General features: G+C 36.5%; 1 protein-coding gene across 6 annotated transcripts in view; it reads left to right on the plus strand.

The window, feature by feature from the left end:
* Positions 1 to 26,403, plus strand: part of ARL15 (ARF like GTPase 15) — a 292,380-nt gene that overhangs the window by 140,703 nt on the left and 125,274 nt on the right. Inside the window, exon 8 of one of the 6 annotated variants that reach the window (XM_014259881.2) lies at positions 25,193 to 25,246. The exons of the other annotated variants lie outside the window; for them this stretch is intronic. Coding sequence (XP_014115356.1) covers positions 25,193 to 25,213 — 21 coding nt within the window. The 3' untranslated portion in view covers positions 25,214 to 25,246. Of the gene's footprint in view, positions 1 to 25,192; positions 25,247 to 26,403 lie in introns of those variants that run through there. 6 annotated transcript variants of the gene reach the window in all.

Consider the following 26,403-nt stretch of genomic DNA (forward strand, 5'->3'; position numbering starts at 1 on the left):
GTAGGCAAGACCTTGGATTGACTATAGTTAGAAAGGTTAGTTGAAAATATTAAAGGTGACTTGTAAATGGAAAATGGCAACTTTGCACTTTTGAATTCTAAACACATCTGGTCTAGTGTTCTTCTTGCTGAATGGTAGGTCTGCCAAGACTTGTTGCAGCCTTTGTAAAGCAGTAATAATAAACCTGTTCAGAGGTTTAAAAGAACTTGGCGTGCCATATGACAGGTTCTTGAGTAGTTTGTCAGGAGCCAAGTGTACTGTAATAGACCCTTTCTAAATTGTTGGCTTACACGAAAACTAGAGGTGTCTGCATTTTCTCCTTCTTTCTCCCTTCCCCCGAACTACAAAAGACATAAATTTATTAAAATGCTTCTTCAGTGCATGTTATTGAGCTGTGAAAGAGACCAATAGATAAACATTATTGTAAGTTTGCAGATGCACTCTCATTTATGCCTGTAGGCAAGATAAATTTATCTACTTATGTTAGAGGAGCTTTAATCAGATAATCTGTTATTGCAAGCATTTTAGATCATGAAGTGAATAGTTTTTCAGGCCTTTACAATGTGTGTGGACTTTGCTGGTCCTGCTCTTCATCATGAGAAACGTAAGACACAGTCAGGTGTAAGGAAAATAAGCAGTATATTTTCACTCTTGCCTTCAATAAAGTGTATGTAACTGCAGATGTATGCAGTATTTCTAGAGGAATATACAGCCCATAAAACACTGCTCATATTACAGAGAAAACAACAGATGTTTGGATAACAACATTCTTCTAAAGAAGTAGGAAAATGGCAGGAGAACTGAAATATGTATGATTAACATCACATAAACAAATTTTGACCCTTTTTCCTATAAGAAGATATTATAATAGAGGCCTAAGCCTGTAACATCCAGCATGAGTTTTCCTGTGCTGAAAAGATGTGTGCTTTTATGAAGAATGAGTTGTCTTACTGTGATGTACAAGTCTGTGCTGTTCTTAATTTCTGGTATTTTTGCTAGTCTTACAGAACTTGTACTTTAGACAAGAAAATCTGTGGTTTAGTATATGGAAACCTTAATCCCTTTGACATCCTCTACTGCTATTCTAGAAATGTTAAGCTTTTCTGAGAACATCTTCATCTTAAGATGAAGCAAGAAGTGAATGCACACATGGATGCTTTAAGTGGTTGGATGAAAATTTTCTCTGAGATAAAATCCTATGTTTGTGCTTCTTTCTTGCATACAGGTCAAGCATTTAACTGGATGTTGAATTCCTGGTGCAGGAATGCATAGTTGAGCAAAAAACTTGGGACAGAATCACTTCAGTCTAACTAAGTCATTCATCTTGGTTTTAGTCTTTCCTCTCTGTGTGATGGAGAGGTACCTAAAGAGGGGGTAGCTTAGAAGAAATCAGGGAAATACTTATTTATCTCTCATAATCAGTATTTTTTAAATTGTATTTTATTTTTAATTTTTTTATTTGCAAATTTTTTATGTATTGTGCACAGTACATTTAAAAGTCTTAATTTTCCCAATATTTTCAAATCATACTGCTTTCAATGTAGCAGTATGTCCTTAATAGTGCCAAGTAAGTTTTCATAAGTTTTTGTTGTTTCAGTTGTTTGGGGGGATTTGGGTGTCAGGAGATTAATTGTTAGGTTCGTTGTTGTTTTAAATTTTTTTATGCCACGGAAACTCCACTAGTGGTGGGAAAAATGACATTGTCATTTCAGTAATGACTGTTTAATATCCTGAAGAAAGCTACTTTCCAGCATAATACAAACAGGGGACAAGACAGGGAGGAAAGGAGAGAGGAACTTGGGAAGCAGAGGAGATTTTAGAGGATTAAGAGAAAACTTGAGGATTGATCACCTAATCTGCTCCTCCCAGATAATATAAAAGGGAAAATAGGAGTACTCCCAGCAGGAGTACTAATCTATAGTAATTGGAATTAAGGGCCAAACTATGCATGTGTCTCCTCTCAGAGATTTCTAATGATTTGGGAATCTAAATTAATTATTAATTTTTAATACAGGGAAAAAAAAATCCACTATTAATTTTCCTTTGATCACCTAGAAAAATAATCAGGAATATAAAAGATACCAAAATACCTAGGAAGTTAAAGGCTGGTTAACAGGCATCTAGTCTTCCATCTCTTTATACCCCAAACCTGCTGAGTCCTTCTCTCAGTAAAATGTAGACTACTGTAAACTTTGAGCAAATTGAGCAAGATTTGGCACTCAGGCAGAAATGGCAGGCATGAACAGTGGAAGCTGAAGTATGAGTTTGACTTGTGAATATAATTTGATTAATTTGAGAAGTTTTTAGAAAAACATTAAATACATCAGTATGAATTTTGCTTGAATTTTAATAGTATTAGCTTCTCTTAAAATCACTTGTAATGGAAATCTGCTCTTCTAAGAAAGCTTTTCATGCACACACTTAAGGATTCTGAAAATAAAGCAAAATACACAAGACTTTGGCTCAGGTTTTAGAAAATAATGGGAAAAGTTTTCTGAAGGGATCAGTCAATTGCACTTACTGCAGTTGTGCAGCTGCTTGGCTGCTCTTCCTGTCTATGCCCAGTTCTGAGTTGGAGAAGAGAAGCAGCATCTCACTGGGTGTGAGGAAATACCTCAGCTTAGGTTCCCTTGTAAGGGTAAGGATGAAATTCAGAATTGGATTGAGATTTTTGAGTCCAGTGATCAAAGCCCAGAATAAATGGTCCAAGGAACTCTAGTTAATTTAACTGCTGTGTTACCTGAACTGGGGAGTGGGTGTGTGTGTGGAGGGGTGTTTGAGAAATACATAATCATCAAGCCCCAACTTTTGTTCATTAGGTAGTAGTAGAATGTCCTGAGTTGGAAGACACACACAATAGTCATCAAAATCCAGCTCCTGGACCAGCACAGGGCAGCCCCAAGAAACACTCCATGTGCCTGAGAGCATTGTCTAAACACTTCTTGAACTCTGGCAGGTTTTGTGTTTTTTACATAGTTTGTCTCTTGGCTCTGCACTAGGAAGAATTCACAGAAAGGGTGATTAGATGCTGGAATGGGCTTCCTAGCGGGGGCGTGGTGGCATCACTGCTTCTGGAAGTGTTTAAGGAAAGACTGGACATGGCATTTAATGCTGTGGTCCAGTTGACATGGTAGTGTTTAGTCATAGGCTGGACTCAATGATCTCAGAGGGCTTCTCCAACCTAATTGATTCTGTGATATTGGCTTTTGTTTGCTTTTATAGGTAAGATGGTAAATAGACAAGACACAGAATTTTTATGGTAATGTTTCTGACATGTTTGTTCTTTCCCTGGGTTCCTATATCCTTTCTTTTCTCCCTAAGCCTGCCTGGTATACTCTAATCTCATTGATTTTTTCACTGCCAATATCAACACCAAAATAGTACTACTTTCCCAAGGAAAAGTTCTGCTTATGTTCTAGCCTCTTTTTTTGTCCCCTGTTTTCAGAACCTGCTACAGTGCTTTGGTGGATTTTGTGGAAATGCAGTGTGTCAAGACTTGATTAGCAAAGCAAAAATAGAAATGTTTGCATATAAATGTTTCCCAAGGGTCTTGAAGTAATAAACCTACAATCATAATCGAGGTCAATCATAAGCTCAGGTCAACATATCAAACTACTTTTAAACATGTAGATTCATCAGTTTTCCAAGAAGGAACAGGGATTGTGATTACCTGCAGGAGAGAAGGAATATACTTGGTTGTCCTGGCTGGCTCCACACAGTCATCAGATCCTGCCCTAGCTGAGAAGCTGGTGGGCAGTTTAGAGCTCAGTACAATACATGTGTATTTGATTTTACTCCTTTTAGAAGCCTTTGATGTGCATGTATTTTAACTGGAGGCATCTCACCGTATGTAGCCCTTCAATTGCTTTGGCTAGATGTCTTTGATCCCTCCCTCAATCTGAACCATGATCAGTATTTTTTAATATGTAAGAATACATAGCATTGTATTAATATTAATCATTATTATTGAAATCTGCATGTACATTAATATCAGAAGAAATATGTTCTTGAGGTTATTGTTATTTATTCATTAAAAACATACACAAGTGATTTTTGCACCCCTGTCATGTTGCATAATAGGTCTGTAAACAGCCTCATTACTTAAAAGCAGTGGCTTTGTGGCATCTCAGTGGTTTCCTGATGTATGAGAATTTCACTGGGCCCCACTTACAAGAGAACTTGATATGGCATTTATTATGCAGAATATGAGCCAGCTTAATTTCCATATGATGTAAAACTAAGAACATAAAAAGCACTCAGAAGTTTCCTGCAACAACCAGTTTTCAGTAATCCTCCAAAAAAAGTTAAGATATCTTATAATATTTAAGATCAAATAAGAAATAATGTATAAAATCATCCAAAGATGAAAAGCATGTCTACAGAATGTTTTCCAGCTGCAGGAAGACTATGAGCAGACCAGGTGTCATGCAGCCAGCTGTTGTGGCACTGGGCTCGGGATGTCCTGGCACATAGCACACCACTGTAGGCACCCGTCCCTTGTTCTCAAGTCATGACTTGGCTATACATGGTTAAAAAAAAGGCAAAAGAAGCTCAGGCCAGACTTTGGATATCTAAGTAATGGTCATTGCAAGGTACTAGTACAAAATACTTGTAAAAATTCAGGGTTATATTTCTGTGCATATTCTAATGGAGCAAAATGAAGATCGTGGTTGTTTAGGCATGTCTTGGCTCAGCTGAAAGTTGGAGCCACTGTTTTAATTGATGCCATTACTTGATACATACTGTGAAGAGACTTTTCTACTACTGGTCCCTGAGCCTGTAATTAATAGAGAACAGAAGGTTATACAGCATTCAAAAAGCAAATGTTTTGCAAAGCTCAGGAGTGGCAGATGAGTGTCTGTGCTGCCTCAGCACTGCAGCCATTTATGAGGGGAAACTTCCATGGTCTGAATGCAGGGCTTGATGCTGTGTGTGCTATTGCTGTCCAGCACAGCTGCAGGTCAAAGGTGCATTTTACAGAGAGATTGAAGTGTGTCTGCAGCGTGAAAAAGTTCATTATTTTATTATTTACTTCTCCAGAATGCCTTCTGAAGTTCAAAATGTAGCTGTGCTGGAAGCTTGATCCTTCATATTGGAATGTTAAAAGAGCACTGATAGGTTGGGGTTTTTTTATTACTGTTTTCCCTGCTGCTTTTTTGGAAATTCTTGTTACAGCTAAAAACCACAGTAATTCATATTTGTAAGGAGCTTTAACACTACTTAGCTTTTGCTGGGTTTAACAGCCTTGACAACATTTGCACAGAGGCATCCAAAATCTGGAAATGCGCATTTGAGGAAGAAAACAAATGTTGTGCTATATTAATTGATCTAGTTTCCTGTCATGCAGCATCACTGCAAACATAGGTGCCTTGTGATGTGATGTGCAGCCTGCAAATAGCTAATTGACTCTGATCTCTGTTAATTAGTGCAATTAAATCTTATAATGATGCTTTGAAGAGGTCATCTGAATTAGATGAAAGCTGAGGCTTTACTGGGTGTCAGAGCCTTGATGTTAATTATTGAGTCCTGTGACCCAGCAAAAGGAAGACTTACTGATAATGTGGTCTTAATACAGGAATTTCTGTTGTAGTATTTTAAAAATTGTGTGATTGTATCACCACCTCTGTTTCAATATAGCCATACTTCAGCACATGATGTAAAATAATTATATCAAAACCTGAGGGGACCCCTGTATTATGCTTAAGATAGAGCTTAAATTCTGAAATTAGCTATTCTAATATAAAGAAAAATGAAATCTTACAATAGTATATTTATATTAAAATAGCAGTTTTGGGACACAGAACTTAATCTTCTGTGACTGAAAGAGCTCTTAACTTCCTTTTTTCCTACCTGAAATTGGAGATTTCTGAAAATTCTAAGAATTTCATTAATTCTAAAAATGTCACACACTAGACTGATCATATTTCTGTTTAATCAACCTGATCTTCTAGAGAGTAATACTTTCTAAGCTACAGTTTCATATAGTTGTTATTTTTGATGCTGTATAATTTGCTCATTCTATAGTAATATACTTACCTAGTTTTACAAATGAGCTACATGGTGTTAAAAAATTGCTAGTTCAGGTGTTAGGTTTCAATAATTATAAAGATTGAAATGAGAAAAAAAACCAAAACAAACCCCAGATCAGCCCTCGTGGGGCCTCAGCTGGAGTGCTGTGTCCAGTTCTGAACTCCTCAGGACATTAGAGACACAGAGGTCCTGGAGTGGGTCCAGCTCAGGACAATTAAAGGACTGGAATGTTTCTTTTATGGGAAAAGGCTGGAGCTGTGTCTGTTCAGCCTGGAGAGGAGACGACTGAGAAGGCACCTCAGCAGTGTCTGTCAGTGCCTGCAGGGAGGGAGGAGGGACCCGGCTCCAGGGGCTGAGCAACAGGACGAGAGGCAAGGGGCAGTGAGTGATGCACAGGAAGTTCCAACTCAACGTGGGGAAGAAATGCTTTAGTGTGCAGGTGACCAGGCACCAGAAGAGATTGTCCTGAGAGGTTGTGGAGTCTCCTTCCCTGGTGATATTCCAGAACTATCTGGATGCAGTCCTGTACCCTGTGCTCCAGGATGACCCTGCTTGAGCAGGGAGGTTGGACCAGACTACTGTGGGCCTGTCCAACCTGACCCATTCTGTGAAAACTGAAACTCTAAATCCCAAATAGACATTTTGATAGGAGATATTTATAGACTTTGATATATTTAAAAGATTTAGGTATTTCCCAGAGTACAACCTAATGAAGTCTGAGTGTTATATGAACAGAAGATTGTAGGTCATCCTTCCTAGAAATTCCTGATGATAGTGTTTGCTCTCTGAGACTTAGGAAGTTGAAATCAAAATTTATTATGAATCTAGTTCTGCCTTCTTTATAGGGGCTTAACTAGTGCATGCTGGACAGCAAAAGATTAGGCTTATAGCTCTGAGTTAAATGCTTTTTGATAGTGCCTGTCTTATCAAGCTTGTTGCATTCTTTCACTCAGGCTGACTTCATTGAATTAGAGATGGCCACGTGAGATACTCCTGTAGTTTCAGGATTCTTCTTCCAGGATTTTATGTTCATTGCAGATGTCAAACCAAAAGTTGCTCCGGAAGAGTTAGGGAATTAAGAGCAATTTTAGTGGACTGACTTTTAGACAGCATTTATATTTAAAACTGTTTAGAGAATTGCCACAATGTAATTTATGAAGCTGCTTTGGAGTGTAAAAATTATCTTTGAGCCTAAATTCCCAACACGTACTGATTGTGGCTTAAAGGACCAATTGCTAGCTGTGGAAATTGTCTTAATTTTCATGTATAATAAAAGATGTTTGCATATCTTGTTTGTTTGGGCATTGGAATTATGCCATAAAACTAGTGCTTGTTTCAAGAACATTTGAATACACAGAAGTTGTTTTGTTTGTCTTACACCAAAGATGAGGGTTTATTTTAAACATAACAATATAAAATTAGTCTTTACAGCAATAGGTAAAGAATATATATTTCTATTTTGATTAATACTAGGAGGCAGTGCTCATTAAGGTGGCTAGCTAGAAAAACACTTGTGTGGAATAATTGTAGGTAAGTGTTGTTGATTAAAGTTATTTTTGTACATGTATAATTTTTATCAATTATTACAGATAAAGGGCTTCACTGTAGAATTTTAGTTGTTAAAAAAAAGCCAGAGACTTTTGGCTTCCAAGCATGCAAAATTTCCTAGAGAAAACTAAGTTTATATAAGTTAAGCTACTTTGTGTAAAGTGGAATATAACCAATGACAAAACGGAGATCTGCCAAAAGACAGTGGTGGAGTTTCCTAATATAGTGGAGAATATTGTACAGTGCAGATATGTGGAAACTCTTGCTTTAATCTGCTGTGTCATAAAATGTATTGTAATATAAATATCATAGCCTTAAGGAATTTCATAGAACATGGCTCAAGTTGCATACCTGAACTGTTTATAGAAGGACAGAGAAATGTACCCAACAAAAATGCAGTTTTGTGAAATGCATTCTTTATGTGACTCAGCCGCAGCTGGGAGTTTTTTCTTTTGTACAATGAGGTGAGATGCATCCTTCACTGAGCCTGTGGCTTCATCAGATCTTTAGAACTTGCAGTGTGTAGCTCATGATTATTTTCTAATTGTTCCTGGATGGCAATTCCGTTATCATTTGTCCCCATCTTGTTCCTGAGATCTGATTGCCAGACTGAGGAAACAGGGTAGGACAGGACAAGTCCCTCAAAGTAGCATAACTATGTCCTCTGATGTGGGAATATAAAGTAACCATGGTAAGTCAGGTAGCTGTGTAGTTTATGAACACAAGGATAGGGTTGTTTCTTTGCCTGTCTGCATTGTGTGTATATAAATTTTTAACCAGACACCTTCCTCAGAGATAAAAACATCTGCCTTCTCTCTGCAGTATCTGTTTCCTCTGCTTTGGGCTCCAATTTTGCCTGTTTTTAATTAAAATTATGTTGAACTATTTCCCTTTTACCATCTGAAAATGGGTTCTTCTCTGTAGCTGCAGACTGGACCTGGGGACATTTTGAATTTCCTTGGCTATGTCCATAGTAAAAGTTTTAGAGAAAAATGTCCTGATTAACTTGATGCCAAAATCACTGAGCTAATTTCTGGATACTGTTTGGTAGTCAGTGTTCCAAGGACCATTCCCTAAAGACCATTTCTGTGAGGCCACTCTGTTTTGCAGACTAAGGGAGTTTACCACCCCATTTAGACACATGTCGTTTTGTACCAGTTGGCCTCAGTTCCCTGGAAGATACTCATGGACATGTTTAATTTACAGTTACAGATGTTTCTGAAAAGTTTGTTGTATGTGAACCATTTTGGCTAAATAAATACTGTGTGGTACCATACCATGCTGGGTGACAATGAACAGGTAGTCAGTAGAGATTTCATTTGGTTATGCAGCAAACACTTTCATGGACAACAGGGGGAACTGCTCTCGTGTGCTGAATTATGTAGCCAGCAGCGCATATAGAGTGCTGTGCTTCTAACCTGCACAACTTTAGTGTGAATGTTGTTGCCCTCTCAACTCTCTGCTAATATCTTGCAGATGTGTGTAAAATATGTGAAGCTAATAATTTTACTGTTTTGCTCTTTGGGAGGTCACAGTTTTTATTGCTGCATTTTTGTTTGCTCATTTTAGTTGAAGTTTTCTCCCTTTGATTCTCATGCGATTGTCAGAATCATGCATCCCAATTCAGATGAGCATATCTATTTCCAAGACCCTATCATACAAGTATTAGATTTTAATTAAACTGTGAAAGATCTGTTTTAAATACTTTGGACTTTAAGTATAAAAACTGTTCTTAAAGATATTTTAATTTCAAATAAATTGAATGCCACCATTCTAAACATCTTCAAAACCTAAAAGAGGTTATAGACCTCTGTGTAGACATTGCTTTCTTGTTTATTATGTATGGAAATACAAATAGTAGTAGGGCTTGAGCTCCTGTGTTCTTTTACATGAGAACCAGGGTTCTGTCCAGCTACTGTCAGTGCCTTGGCTGTGTGGCTGGCTTGGACTCTAAAAACTAAACAGAACTGTTATCAGTAAATTGGTCTTTCTGCAAGTTTTATGTAAGCAAGAGTTAAGTCTTTGGTGTGATATATATGCGTTAGAAGTAAACAGGCTTTGATTTCAATGCTAGACACTGCCTGAAGGCACAAGAAATTACACTGTCATGCAGAGGATATGTAGCCATTGCTATTTTGGTATTTGATTTCTTCATTGTCACATAGTTGAAAGTGGTCCAGGAGAGGAAGAAGTGTAAACTGACAAGGGAAGAAAATGACCAGCTGATGGAGAATATAGGAGTGAGGAAGAGTGTATATATGTAAGAGTCATTTGTACTATTTGCAGCTTTTCTTCTATGTATCTGTTCGTTCTCAAAGAAAGTATCAGCTCCCAAGGATAAAATGCTTCAAAAATTCCCAAGTAGCAAAGACTTTAAAGCGTTAAATGCTGATTAAATGTTTTAGTAATCATTCATGAAGTTGGTTGTCATCTGACTGATGGTAGAGCACTTTGCCATGATAAAAATATGTATTTTAGCATAGGTAAACAGGTATTGCTTTTAATACACAACTGTGGCTGTCGTGAGTTTTGAAGAACATTCCTGGAAGTACCCAGTGCTGGAAAAGGGCTTGTCTGTAACAGCTTGGGAAAATATGTAGTCATCATGCCTGTCATTGTGTGTTTCTTCAAAAGACTCGGGGTATTTTAGATACAAGTTTGTAAGTTGGAGATAGGCAATTTATTAACAGGTTCTTTTAAATATATATGCTACTACTAATGAATGAGGAAATGGCTAATGAACTCAGGGAAATGTATCCATAACAACTCCTAAAAAAATGGTAGGAATAAACATGAGGCATGTGTAATTAAAGCCATCAGCAGATAGAAAGAAATCCTGGTAGTAGCTGCCAATAAATCTCACTCGGGAAGTGAAACATATCTGACCTACCCAAGAATAAAGTATGTGACAGTATTCAAGATCACCTTGTATCTCCCAAAGAGAGGCTTTTAAACATCTCAGTAGCAGGGCAACAACTGCCTGCATTCTTGCATACAAATTGACCCCACATTAAAGAGGATGCTGGGACTGGTTTGTGAGGAATGAGTAACAGGGCTTAATATGTACAGCCCAGTGAGGTACCTGTAGGCTATGAAAGAAACAACTGTTTATGAATTGTTGAAGACTAATAAGAAAGGGAGGGTTTGTTCTGATTTGTGTAGTAATTGAAATTAGGATTGACGACATAAAAGATGTCTCATTTTATGGGATTATTTTCTCAAATGATACCGAATGCATTGGAGGAGAAATGGTACAAAGAACAAGAATTACAATCTTTAAAACCAGAGCAGGTCAAATTCAAGAATCTTTTTGTATAAAGTTATCTTGTATTGGGAAGATTAAGCAAAATCTGTGTCCTTAAAGATGGTTAAGCAAAATACGTGTCCTTAAAGATACTTTGCTCTAGCTGTTTTGACACACTTTTATTGCATTTTCTTCAGTGTTTCCAAAATACAGTGAAAAATTACTCCCAGTAGTTCTGCAAGGGAACTGAACATTATTCCTGTGAAACTGGGTTGAAGAGCCAAGTAGTAGGCTAGGGTAGGGGAAAGAAGAGGTGTAATGACCAACTTACAGTCTTGCCTAAAGGAAGGTTGTTTAGGAACTCTCTTAAGTGCTGGCTGAAGTGCCACACTGGCTGAAGCTCCCTGTTCCCTTGTAACTATGGTAAAATCACACCAGCAGCACCTCTGCTGCTTTCATTAAGAGCAATATAGGGAAGTAGATACTTAAATTACCACAGTTTATTCCATTAGCTTGAAGGCCTTATTTTTTTATGTTGCCAGAAAACCTTAGTTACAACAATGATAATATTTTCTTAAGAAGTAGATTTTGGGCTCTGAATTCCTCAGGCTTTTTTAAAAAGGCAAACAAATGTTTGCTTTGAATTTGAATTCAAGGGAACTGACCAAATTCATTCTGTTATGGGGAACTGATGCTAGAACAAGAGCAAAAAGAATATCTGCAGAAAATATTTCATGGATAAAGAGAGCTAAATAGATAAATAACCTACCAACATCTCTGCCAAGCACTTTTTAGTTGTAATTGTAATATCATATAAAACTACGTCTTTTATAATGAGGGAAATCATAGGGTATGCATTTTGCAGTCTTTGAAAATTATGAGAGGGAATATAACTTAATGGCAAGGGATGTGCTGAGTACATAGAATATCACATAAATGGATTTTTTTTATGTGAATTTACAAGTTAATTCCCATACTTTAGTTTTGGAATGTATTTGCTGGTTGTTTTAGTGTATACTCAGGTTTCCATCATTGAAAATATTTAAGGAAAAAGGCACTTGGATCTATTTTTTGTGTGGAGGCTTAAATTCTTTCCTTAGGTGCTGGGAAAATTAGTTGCAGGAAACATTAAGAGATATCCCTGTCCTCTAATTCACTCTCATCAGTTGTTGCCAGTAATTGGTTTTTAAACAAACAAGTAAATAAACAAACCCCAAACCAACCAACCAAACAAACAAAAAAAATCTCAAAAACCCAAACAGTTTCCTATTATATAACTTGGGTCATCACCTTTTTGTCACAAATTCTTTCTTAAGCAGAATATCCAGATACTCCATATAAACCAAAAGTGTTTAGTCAGTGTGAATGAAACCTGTCCCGTTCTTTCCCTCACTGCCCCAGACATTGTACTTCTTTAATTTATCCAAGTCAGAGTTCCATATTTTTACTGTAAGTCTCACAGTAATTTGACATGTAGTAAAGATTTCACTGCTTGCCGTTCTCTGTTTTGTTAATGGCAGGTCCATGCTGTATCATTCTGATAGTTTTACGAGTGTTAAGGTCTTTCACTGCAGATAAGAAGATATTTTGCAGCAAACTCATGTGACTCCTATCTGCTGTTATATGATTATTGTTTTTAAGCCGTAAAAAAAAACACTTCTACCTTCCAATCATGTTAGTGTTTTCTTTGACACCTCAGGTCTCTGGAAGAAGGAAAAACAGAGAACAACTTTCTTACCCTGTCAGATTTGGACCATCCTTTTTTTTTTCTCACTTTCGCATCTCATGCTGTCTGATGAACTGTGAAAATACTTTCATCTACAGATTGACCACAATTTAGTAAAGAAGTAAACACTTCACTGGATAACAGTTTGTTTTCCGGTGTCTGAGAATACTAATTTGCTTATATACACTTAAAAATTACAATTTTCTGTGTAGTTACTATTTCTATTTAGCTAATTTGTCTAATGAGGTTGTAAATTTCTGTTGTAGAAAATTAATTCTTAAATATTCATTGACTCAGCTGGAAAAAATGTTTCTGTATGTATTACATACACATAAATAAAATTTATGTTATTTATACTTTTTGAAATTATCGTTTTAAGGCCATCAGCATTAGTATGCAATGAAATAACTTATGTCCATCAGCCTTATTAGCCCTGTCAAGCAGTGTCCATCATAATCATTTAACACATTTTCAAGATGCTGGTGATATGTCCAAGCAAATTCCTTTTATGTATTTTCCATAATTAGTCTGTAATATAAATGTCATCATCTAACATTTAACTAAGTGCTAAAAAATCCAGACTTGAAGCTTTATCTTGACGCAAAGACTAATAAATATTTGAGTATCAACTTATATATTACTAAATAATATAAAAGCATTACCAAACTGCATTCAGTTCTGCTCCAAAAAGAAAAGCAAAGAGAACATAGTGGACCGGTTTTCTTACAGCAAAATAAATAGGCACATAATGTTATGGTATATTAAAGTTATGTCAAGCTCTATGAAGTAGACTGGGTAGTCTGGTGTCTTTCCGAAACAAGAAAAATGCATCTAAAAATTGTGTGGATGCTTGTTTTAATACCCTTGTGTGCTCACAAATAGTGATACCTTCTTCTAAATGCACCTAAGTTTGTTCCACTAGCTGTCTTCTTAGAAACAGAGTTGCTAAAATAAAGTCTTAGTTACTGATCTTTTTTCCAATGTGTTTAGTGTTTTAGGCTATCATATAAGTAGTATAAGCAGTTCCAGTGTTACTGCTTTTCATACTAGTTCATACTATATAACAGTATGCAATTACATATCCGGAATTCTTTTTTTACACAACCCATTACAAAAATCTCATTACTTCCTCGTTCCTCATTTTGAAGGCAACTTTTAAGTGCTTTTCACTTGGCTTAATTGAGAGGGTGGAAGCTTATTAAAATCATGATGAAATTCATTCACCAGTTGTTCTGGGAATTTGGGAATTTGATCAGTCCTTAGCATCCAGAAACAGAACCATCTATATAGTGACTGAAATTATTTCTTCTGTGGCATTGAGATAAGGTTGCAGTTCTCAGTTTCTATATTTAATACGTATTTGCATACATTACAAAAACTGTGCATTCACTGTGCATTACAAAAACTGAAGTGCATTCAAAAAATATTAAATGTAAAATGAAAAGTACTGCATGCTTTAAAAAAATTGTCAGTAGAAAAAAATACCCCAAAAATCCTTTTAATAAGAACATGTTGATTTAAATAAATTCCAGGACAAGTTGAACTAGAATAGTTCATATTCAGGACTCTGTCCTTCTGAGAATGGAGCATTGCAGTTTAAAAGTCCATAAAGGTATTTTCCCAGAGAGTTCTTATATAGAATGCTGCAGCTCATAGATTTCAAGGTACTAGCATGGGGACTATATTTAATCCTGAATATGTGTTCTACAGTGATCACACTTTGGTAGAATTCTAGGTGTTATTGAAATACAAGTTCCTAAATAGTACTGAAGAATCACAGTTATTATTTCACTATTTTTCATTACTAGTTTAGAGGACTTCAGGTCTTTCCTGTTGTGTTGTCCTGGAGTGGTGTGAGTTTTTTTATATTGCAGAACCAAATGTATAAGGGTCTGGCTTGGAGCACCACAATTTACAGCTGTGCCCTGCCTGACACATGTACAGTGGGAGCAAGGCCTTTCTGAACATGCAGATAAACTCTAAATTTTGAAGAAGTATAACTGTGATGACATTTAGGTTTTCAGGTCTTCCATAGAAATGCCCAGCAGCAGTATTCTAGGATCATGCTTGCAGTTTCTAGAAGGAACTACCACTACTCTCCATAATTTTCAGTTATTCTTACAGGAAAAAGTATTGGAAGAACATGCAGCCCCCCAACCTCCCCTTTTTTCATTTTATTTTGTGAAAGGTACACTAGAGGACAGCTAGAATCTTTATGGCCAAGAATTGTGTCTATCATAAAATAATGTCAAGGTGACAAGAAGGGGAAGAATTGTGGTAAAGCAGAGACAGCAGGTCTTAGATCTTTTGGCCTTCCTTTGATGAGAGTAGGATTTTGTCTTCTCTCTGATGTTTGTACGAGAGTCATACAAAATGTAGAGTCAGGATACAGATAAAGGAAGTACAATGGTGTAGTTATCCAGGTAAAAACAAAGGAATGAAGAAGAGGTTTGGGCAGTCTGTGCACAGGCTACTGTTGCCATGGAGCATGTCCAGTTGTTAATGTGCATCCCTTTTATCTGTGGTTAGTTTGAAACTGGACTTCTAAAATTATTTGGATAGTTTTTGCTAAAGATCCTGATGTCAATATCTCAGAGAAAACTAAGTCCTGCACATGTTGGAATAGGCAACTAAGTGAATAAGAGTCTGTCCCACTGGTGTCCTTGGCAGGGCAGTGAGAGGACAGCATCAGACGCTGATGGTCAGAGCTGTATGTAAAGCCTTGATATGTGACTATACGAAATTCATATGTAACTAAAGGAACATGGATTGGCTGGTTGGTTAGTTGTTTGGTTGTTTGTTTTTGTTTCTGTTTTTTTATTAATTTAAAAAAGATATCCCTTTAACATGCTTGTTTAAGGACTAAACTCTTCTTTTCTCCCTAGTATTCCCCTTAAAAGTAGTTTGTTTCAGTTTGCTTTCCTGCCTTTATGCTCCCATGAAACACACTGGACTTTTGGCTGAAAAATATAAAAACCAGGATAGCCTCTTTTAAAGTCTTGAGTGTTGCTCTTACTGACCTTGGCAAAAAGAAGATGCTTTGAAACTCTAACAGAGTATGAGTTTTTTCATTAGCCTTTTATTGCACACTACATGTGTCTGCAGACACAGCCCATAAGGAAGTTCCCAGGGAGGTAGGAAAGAAGACAAGGTGACAATCCCCCTAACACAAGGAGGATGCCACATTCCCTAGATGCCCCATTTGGGGAAGGGGAGGGTAGGTCGCTTCTCATTTTCAGGCTTGCTTGCACTTTTTAAAAGTCTGCTTATTGATTTCTTCACAGTTTTTATAAACTATGGCATGCTTCAGGAATTAATCAAATACTCTGTGTTTACTGCAGTGCAAGAGTGCATCACAAACACCTTTTGAAAATCCAAGCTTATTCCTGGCAAAGTGGGTAGATTTCTTCAGCAAAAAACCCCAAATAAATGAAAAATTAAGCACTTTAATTAAAATTAACTAGTTAAAGGGTGCAGTCTAAAAAACCTCCTCATCTTCCAGTGTAAAGAGTAATAAAATACATTATTATTTTAAATAAATAAGAGGTATGGTATAATATAATTAATATAATGGAGGAATATTTTTACTCTTTTAGTCTTTGTACAAGACTCTGTATGCAATCTTTCTTCTTTTGCAGGTTACTTTTAGAATTTTGAAGGCCATCCAGTGAAAATTAGTTGGTTTTGGATTTAGCATATTACATTATTGTGTAATTACTTTTACTGGCTGTACTGCTTCAACTGGGTTGGTGAGGTGAGGTGGTGTCTGTTGCCACCATTCCTTTTAGCCACTATGTTTGTTTGTTTTTTTTACAACAAGCTGGGACATACTGTACCTGTCAGAATAAGAATAAATGCAAAATTAAAGTGTATTTGATAAAATAATTGGGTGACAGACCCATCCTCTGTGTGTAGATAAAAATCTAAATGTGATAAAAATCACATAAATAGATAAAAATTTAGATTAGATAAATTTAGATTTAGATAAAAATTTAGATAAAAATAGATAAAAATGGCATGTTCTAATATTTTTTTGACAATCTGATTAATTACCAGTTTATGAGTTCTAAAAGGGTTTGTCAATTAGAAAAATGTATGAATACTTTTTTTTATTATGTCAGCCTGAAGAATTTGACATTCAGACTTGTACATAAATTAGGTTAGCTATTCCTGGACCTTAAGTTTGAGAAGAACAGAAATGGAGTCTTTTTCCTCACTGGGTCATTTTCTTGGTCATCACGAGTACATCTCTCTGTAGTTATGGTGCTTAAGCAGAGCAGTCTTTCCTTTCTGATCACCCTTGCAGTTCTCTTCCCAGTTTGGAATGGTTCCTTTTTCAGTGAGTAGGATCTTTCTGTTTGATCTGTATTAAGCTTCTCCTCCTAGAACCTGACAAGCCATAAAATTTATATGTGAACTGGGAAAAACACTTCTCTTAACACAGTTTGCTTATTCATATATAAAGAGAGGCAAGAGAGTTGTGTAGGTAATAGTTGCTACTGCTTTTTTCATGTTTTCCTGCTGACTTCTTATCTATTTGCTTTTCTGTGGTTCTGTGCTACCGGATGCGGGAATACATTCTCCTGCTATGAAGGAACCTGAATGACTTTATTACTCTTGTTTTTAAAATCAAATTCAATTCTCAGTGATCTGCTGTTCCATTATGCACAAAAATCATTATTAGCACAGATCACTGTGAGTTGTCACAAAGGTCTGTAGGAAGGAAAGTGTTATGGTGAGAGATCAGTTGTTAAAACTGAAAAATTAGATGGGTCAGGAATATAAGAGCTTTTGTCAATTTAACAATACTGAAAATTTTAAAGTACATCAATTACCTCTTCAGTCAGACTTACCTGTCTTGGTAGCCTTTGTAATAGAAAAATACTCAAAATATGGACTTGTAGTATAATTATAAATGTAGTTGCAACATAAAACTTGCTGCTTAGCTTTTCGAGGCATTTGTGTCCAAAGCTTGTTTAAATCACATTTCAATGTTAAATTAACTTTCCTATGTCTAGACAAGTATTTGTACTGCACTATTCCTTTGAGGCTTTTTCTGCTCTATTAGTTTAAGAGATCCCTCCCCACAACTATACCATTCATGAGCATGCATTCATACAATCAGGTAAGAGGATCAAGCCTGAAGTGTTTAGAGAAGAAAAATAAACACACTAAGGTGATGAAAGATGCGAAGATATTGTTTCATTTTGTCAGTAAATAAAGGGTTTAATAATTAATGGTTTATGCTTAGATAATCAAGAACTGTCAGTGTTGATGCTTCTGTGTTTTTTTCTTCCCCTGTGATTTTAAACTGTTTAAAATCTGGACACAGGTAGGGGTACAGCATGGGACTACAATTGGTGTATAACTGCTTTTGGGGTTTAGACACTTGCATTAGGTTATGCAGTGCCTGTGTACATAAACAGAAAGTTGATTTAGTGACCTAAGAAAAGTTCTGAAATATCTGGTATTTCTAGATTATGTAAATTTATTTTTTTCTTGGCACTAAGTTTCCATGCAAAAGCACATATATGGATTGACTCTATAAATCCTTCATTTGCCCTTTATGTCAGTGGGTTGTTAGCTTTCTTTTTGTAAAATGACTGTTTTGTTCATTATCTGCCTATTTTCAGGATTTTGGAAATCTGAATTTGAGATATCAACTGGTTTTGAGGATATTTGCCTGAAATATGCAGCACAATCTAACATCATCTCCCTTCCTGATTCAAAAGAAGGGAAGGTCTGTGGTTTACTATGATGTCCATTCACAGTTTTATATTTAGAAATAGCTGTCTATTTTCCTTTGGTCAATATTTTTACTTTTCTTATTCATGTGCTCTGTCTGGCAACAAAAAGCAGTCTCAGGCCCTGCGGACTACTGGAATGCTCTGAGTACATTATTGTCCCAGGTTGCGAGAGAATGGATTGACAGCTGAAAGTATTAATAGAATAATAATAAAAAAAAATAAAATCTGAAGGCTTCTGGAAAAGAGGTTTGCTCATAAGGGATGCAGGGCTTGACTCTACTCCTAATCTAGGTTGCATGAAAACTATTGAAGAAACATAAAACTTTACCAAAATAGTATTGGTGGATAAAGCTTTCTCCTTAGGAAAAACATGAGAAGAAACAAATTAAAGGGCATGAGTTTTTTGGGCCCCAGAGTGTCCTGGTGGAAAACCTCATTGGATTACACCAGAGACTGCATTGTGGCAATCTGGGAGTAGAATTGAATGTTTTTGCTCCCCGTAAGTATTTTCTATGGGCTGGAGAGGGAGTTCATATTGTGACTGACTTTATTAGAATTAAAACTAACGAAAAAGTCTTTATAGACTTTATAGACTGGATTTCCCAGTGTATTTTATAAATTGCTTGTATTTTGTTCACTACTGAATTTTCAGTTCAATGAATTTTGAAATGCATTTTAAAGAGACTCTAGGCTTGTTGGTATTCATAGTAGACACATCTAAACATAATTAATCTCTTTTTGGCAAATACTGTATTCTGTAGTTGAGTTAAAGATACTCTTTGCTATAGAGCCTTAGGGATTACACCTGAATTTCATTAAGGAAGTCTAAATAATATCCAGAGGAATCTCCCCATGTAGAATTGCTTTGGACTGGTTAGGACAAGATGGGATGCAGCTCTCCCCCCAACCCCCAAACCAGTTGTATTGTTTGCTTTTTGTAAGAATAAAATTGTATTGAGATGAACAGGATATTGTCTGTGAATAATTCAGAGAGTGAAGACAGATCTATTGTGCTGGAGTTTCATTTTCAAGGCACGATATGTTTCATAAGCATTTTTTTAAAATAAAATTTTCTGATTTTAACTGAATACAAAGAGTTGATGTACAATACAAGATGTTGGGAAATAAATTAGTTATAAGAACACTACTTAAAACCTAGCCTGCCTAGGTGACTAAAAATTCATGGTCTTTATTCACTGTTCATATTATGTCGATTTATCTTTTGCAGAAGAACTTTGAAACTATAGGTTCATCAACATAGATTATTTGTTTATGAATAGGGTGAAGATTTGAAAATGCTTAAGGCTTCTACTGCATACTAGTTTTGGGTTTTGTTTTCTTTTTACTTAAGGGCAAAGAGTCATGATCATGTTAGATTTTTCTTTTCCTCCTAAACTTACTGCTGTATGTAACAGAGCCCATTTTAAGAATTGACTTATGTATGCCAGGTGGTAAGAGTATTACCTGTGCTTTATGCACTGCCAAATTAGAACATAAGAGGAATTTTTTTTCTTATCTGAAACTAAATGCTTGACACAGATTTTGAGGTATTTGTTATTAATCTTAAGTCCTGCATTTTTGCTTTGTGCCATATGCAGTGGCTGTCCTTGCATTTTACATTTTGAATTTAGAGAGTTGTCAAAGTCCAATAGGTTAATCTATTGGACCCTCTTGGCAATCAGTCCAGTCGATGCTTGAATAACCTTAATGCTTCCTTTCTCAAAACCCATTTCTGCACAGTATAGATCAACTTTTGTCTTTGTCAGTTTCCTCCTGAGAACTGAGTAATGAAACTGCTCAAGCTCACTCACCAGGCATTAAACTACCTGAATCTGAAACTTCTAAACAAATTTCTTTTCTGGGAATACTTATGGTGTTTGTCAATTTTTTAAAGTTTGGACTAGACACAGCTCCGGGATGATAGTTGTGCAAATGTATTCTTGCAGGCGAGACCTTTAAAAGTTTACAGAATAATTCCGGTTCTGTTTAAGGTTCTAACTAGGTCAGTTCAAGGCTTATATAGAGAAAACATTTCTTAAAAATCATAGCTTTCCAATGTCTTGGGTAGTTGTTCCAGACTATCATGCAGTAATGTATTTCCTGTCATTAAACTGATTGCTTCTGTAACTAAATGGATTTTTTATCTCCCTCTGAATTTTGCAAATATGCCTTGCAAAAATATGGCATGTCAGGAAAGTTTGTGGTTAAGGGCTCTGTATATAAAGTGAGGTAGTGATAGTGTCCTGAAGATTCAGGTGAACACTGTTTATGCCCAGTACTGTACATGATGTTTCAGAGTTATGAGGATCTCTATACAATTAGTTACTCTAAGTAGTAATCTTGATTGGTAGATTTATTACCAGTAGAACAAGTTCAGGTTAGGAGGTCCTCACGTTTAAAACAACTTTGGCATTTTTTGAAATGTCTTTTCAGAATGGTAGAACTGGGATATTACAAGATGAAGGCTTATAAGGGTTTTTCAGGCTGATAACTGACTATTATGAGGAACTATTGCTACTGTTTTATCATGCAGATATTGTCTGAATTTTTCAGGGGAAGGGCAGATTTGTTGTGCTATTTGTACTTCTTTCAATATATGCTTCCTGGTTTGAATGGATCTATTTTTTTTCAGTTGCAGCTACTTATTTTTTTCTGAAAAAGAAAGGTAGGAAGTGGGGGGAGTCTTTTGCTAGCTCCTTGAAAAGTTTTGGAGAGTTGAGCAAGTTATAAACTGTTGAAAATTGTCATAGTCTGTCTAGCTTTTCCTTTGTACAGGGTGTTCCTGGATTCCTGCCAAAATCACTAAGCATTATTAGCGCAACACTTGAACCATCTTACTGTCTTGCGTCAGTATGACACACACAATTTAAACTCCAGACAGGACGCAGATAAAATAGTGGTGGCTACGGCTGCAGCTGCTTTCCTCCCTCTAAAATACCCTTTGGCCCAGACAAAGGTGTCCTGGGGCAGGTAATCAGAAAAGCATGAGATCAGGTATCATGTCTGCTGACTGATGTTAAGAATCTGTGTTTTCCTAATCACTCTTTACCACGGTAAGAATTCTGACCTATCCAAGGCTACTTTCTGTGAATCCTCACCAGCAGCCTTCTGAAGGTGCCTAAACACACTGGCCCCTAACCAGGAGTAAAACCCCAAAATGGGGAAGTTCTCAGTCTGTTTTGCCCCATGCATTGTTCCCACTGTAATTAACTGTAATTATGATAATGATGAATTCCAGTGCAAAAAAGTTAAACTAAAAGTGAGAGTTTTTCTCTTTGTAATTGGAAGATACAAAAGCAGATCTCCACTTTTGTCACAGAGTATCATGCAAATTGCATGGGTTATGCTTTCTTTATTAGGTCTAACCTACACATAGAGGTGATGTAGCACATAGCTCATTCTCCAGAGGCTGCCTGGAATCAAGGAAACATCTTTACAGAAAGTAGGGCCCTAGTGATGAATGTAATTATTTTTGTATTTTAATGGCAATTGAAAGGACAAAATTCAGTCTGTTTAAGTAGGTCTATCTCCGTGCCGCCCCCCCCCCCCCCCCCCCCCCCCCCCCCCCTTTTTATGTGCTTCTGGCTTTTATAACATTGATGTTTCAGGAGTAGAGGATGGTAATTGGTGTGGAGTTGCCTTGTTAACATGTGAAGGGACTTCACTGCTAAGACTTTACTTTTAGAGAAAGAGCTCTAATCTTGCTTTAAATAGTGAAACAGAAACAGTATTCTGGCAACTGGTTTGAAGCGCAATCTGTAGATATGGATTGCAAAGGAGTAATGTTCAAGCCAGCTTTGGACCCAGAAATAGCAATGGACTCTTGGAAAGATTTTTTTGGAGTAGAGGAAGAATAAGCCAGGCAGTGCCACTGCTGACTAAGATGAGTGTTTTCTTTCACAGGGGACATGCTAGTTGGCTAGTTAGGATTTGCATTCTTGCACCATGTATGTTTCTGTCACCTACAAAAACATCAAAATCCTATAGGCCGGATGAAAAGGTTCAGTGGAATGATGTGTCTGGGAGGCTGGATGCAAGAAGAGAAAGCCTCAATGATTAGGTCTGAGTTAGAACTGCTGTGGTAGTCTTCTGTACTTTAGCAACCAGGTTGACCAGTGTAGAAAAAAAGCTGTTAGAAAAATCTAGAAGCCGTAAGAGTTTGGGTGGGAGAGAGGGAAGCAAGAGAACAAAGCTGGACTGTAAAACAGCTAGACGTAAAATGTGTCTATTTCTAACAAAATGTAAATGAGTGGATGAGGGTGAAGAGAACGAATAAACAGCAGATGGAAATCATGCAGACTGTAGAGTCCAAAAAAATAATCACTTTGTCATGGTGTATGACTGCATGTATCTTTTTTCAAGGCTTCCCACGTCATGCCTTTGAGTATCTTCTCTAACCAGGTCATGAGCCTTGTGATGATGTCCAGAAGAGTTTTGTTTTCTGCAGTGCCCTTTGTGTTATCATGTTGAGGACATTTTTTTAATAAATGGTTTTACATTTTTTGGCCTTACAATCCTCTGAGACGGAATAGAGAGAATACCTGCTTTTTGTGTGCTCAAACTCAGTTTAGCATGTCCCGTAACAACAGCGATTTGCCAATGTCTCATGTAATTGTTAATGAAGATAAGAAAACAATGATTGTGTTGCATCTTTAATGTATGTTGCAATGCATTTGATGATATATACATGAAACACAAGTAATTATTGCAATTCCACATTAAAAGTTTCAAACTTTCAAGTGAAATAAAATCATCTTTTAATGCAATGTTGATAATGCTGGTAGATAAGGACAAGAGAGGGTTATAATATGGCAAATGAAGGCTACCTAATGATATGTTCTGTTACTTTGGCTGGAGTGAGCTGGCTGGCAAAGTTGGCTGCTTTTTAAAAGAGAGAGACATCTTACTTACCTATTTTGTAGTTTCTCATTTGACAAAGTGTGAAATTACATTTTATTTCTTTTGTTTTCCCTTTGGATTCTAGAGTTTGCTGGTTTCTGTCATAGAGTTACTGGAAGCCTTTCTCTTGATGGATGTATCTGCACAGTTGCACATGTTTTCTATCATCACAGAACAGGTTTAATGCACCATGTTACATTTTGGATTAGCAGTGGAACTACTATATCAGAATAGGTAACTTTCTATTTTAAAGATGAGGGAAAAGAACAATTTCAAGTTGTGTCCTAAAGATTGTGTTTCTAGAGTTCTAAATGCATAATTTCCTAGATTGAAACAGCAAGTTTCAGTGTTTGTTGTTTAAAAATAATACAGCTAGGGAACTTCCTTTTTAATTTGAATGGAAAATTTCCTTGTACACAGGAAGAATATTAATCACAATCTTCAGGGTATGACAAAGGAATGCTCAGAGTTCACATTTGCTGTACAAATTCTTGATGAAAAGCTGTTTATATGCATAAAGCCTTCTATGGATGAGAAATACATGAGCTTAGAGGTCTTGGGATAAGGCATACCTGTGTCTGCCCACAGAATTGTTTACAAAAGACTGAAGCATTGTGGTGGATGATGTAACATTAGGAACTATGCCAAGAAAGGTATCACATAAGGCTTGTCTACATGAAGAACTAGCCCAAAATATCTGTCAAGGAATAGCTCTTCTACAGTAGCTTTCTGAGAGGATGTTAAGAGTGTCTTTTTTAGTCCACTTTGAAAGTGGATTTAGCTAAACCACAGGAAAGCTTTTAGTAAGAGTCTGTGGGGGAGTTGAACGGAATAGGTGTAGTACTTCCATGTTTTCAGAATACTCTCTCCACATAGATTTGCCTTTGCAGCAATTTTGATTATTTCTGGGAGAATTTTCCTTTTTGGTTCATGACAGCATACAGCTTCAGAAAACCTTTCTAGTATATTTATGAAATAATAAGCATACAAATGAGGACTCTTAAAAATGATATTAATACAACAATGCTGGTCATGAGCAGTTAAATATGATGTACAAACATTGATTATAAATTTCTGCCTCATATTTCATAGCTGAAATCAATTCAACATGTACAACTTTCAAGATCATAAAACTCCTGTATTTTTGGCACAGAAAAGGCCAGAACTTTTCCAAACAAGCCAGATGGAAAGTCAGGTTCTGGAATCCTTCAGCTTTTAAGGCTGGATGTGAATAACAAAGCAAAACACATATCACAGACATGGTCAGAAAGTCTAGTATATTTTAGCAGCAGCCTAGGAAAAATTCTGTTGCATGTTTAATACTCAAAAAGGTGGTGCTTAGCAATGTTTCACATGAAGAACTGAAATGGAGCAGGATGCAATTCAAGTTATCATCCTTGTCACAATGATCTCAACAGATTAATCTAATGTTAAAAGATGTCATTTTGTAAGTGCTTCCAAAATTATGTTTGTCACTCTCGTCAGAGGCCTTGTAACATAGATAATAATATATTCTTAGATATAAGAGTAGATTCTAATATATAATTTTGCATGTTCACAATAAGAATAAATAACTTTCTAGTATTATTCCCATTTAAATCTTTCAGCTGTATATAGTATACAAAAGTTTAAAATATGATTCACAAACAGAAGATTGTATAATTTGTTATGAATCCTTTTAGAGAAGGTGGGTTAAATGTATTCTCCATGTGAAGGAACTTGCTTTGTAATCCACTGAGTCATTCACACTCTGTTCTCATGCTTTGCTCTGCTTCAAATGGGGTATTTCTGTCTTTTCCACCGGAGACAACACATGTGCTCTAAGAGTTCTGCACAGAGTACTGTGTTGTTTCTCAGTGGAATGATGTGCCTTTCTAATGTTGCTTAGGCTCTCACCTCATGGGGAAAGATACAGCCCCTTGCCTGTATGTGTGTACTGTGTGAAAAGTATTGTTGTGTCAGAAATGGGGAAAATTTGGCATGTTTTGGTGTTTGCAGTGTGTGACCTACCCTGGCTGAAGCACCCAGCAGCTTCTTAGAGGGCCCTGCAGCTGCTTGTGGCACAGGCGGCTGGGTCTGTCAAGTTTCATCTATGTGGAAACCCCTCAGCTGCAGAGAGCCAACCATTGGTCTTGCCTGCCTTTTACATGGTAAAATATTTAGCCTCTGGTTTTGTTTGCAAAATTGTTTTGGTAAATGTATCACTTATATCTAAGAGCAATTCTTAGCAATAGGACAGGAATAGCTATTCATGACTGGGAAATTGTCAAAGAATAAAGCTTAGTAAGAGCCAAAATAATAAAGAAATTGATCCCACTCCTCCACCAGTTCAGTCTGCACATATTATCTGAATGTGGTGTCAAAACAGCATGGGCAGCTATAATAGATTAAAACCGCTTTTTGTCTTTTTTTTTTTTTTTCTTGAAAGACCAAACTTTTCTGTTACTGTGTTTGTGACTTTGCTTCAAGGACATAGGGCTAGACTTTACGGTTTGTTTAGCTATGAAGGGATGACAGACTAGGGGGGTGGTAAGGGGAGCTTAGTTTTGGAATGTAAATACATGTAGAGCTCTTCTCCTTTTGTTTAGCATCTCTTTAAACTAAGACAAAAAAAATCAGTGAATGAATGAATAGCAGCATGGTGAAATACCTAAATGTTTGAGTTAAAATTTTTGGATGTTTGAAATCCTATTTGGATCCTTTTCCCAGATCGCTGTGCATTCATATGCACTCAGCAGGAAACTTCATGGAGATGCACATTTGGGCAGAAGGTCTTTGGCGGTGCCTTTTTCTTAACTTGCGTCTTTTCTTCTTTTGAAGAAAGTAATGGCTTAAGTCTGACTGAAGAACAATCTTTTTTGTATGTTCCTTATAAGAATTTACTTATGGTTCACAGATTTTACCCACCATCTATGTCTGCAGTCCTTTGGATTTAAAACAGCATATATCCCTCTGCAGACAACAGGAAACGCCAAATTAAAGACTTAATGACATACTGCTGAAAGAAGACAAAAGGTGACAAATTATAAAACAGCCAGCTAAACTTTTAAAGAAAACGCTGGAAAAAGTCCCACATTCAAACAGTTTGAAAAGGATACGGATATTGTTACACTTGCAGACATGTTAATAGAAATTAGACTGAATCATGCTGGAAATAAACTTAAACATTTAAAAAGAACAGGTTTCAAAAAATAGTATTTTCCTAGAAC

Source organism: Pseudopodoces humilis, chromosome 4 (genome assembly GCF_049639895.1).
Source record: "Pseudopodoces humilis isolate 2021_Gansu_Grassland_sample_001 chromosome 4, ASM4963989v1, whole genome shotgun sequence".
NCBI lineage: Eukaryota > Metazoa > Chordata > Aves > Passeriformes > Paridae > Pseudopodoces > Pseudopodoces humilis.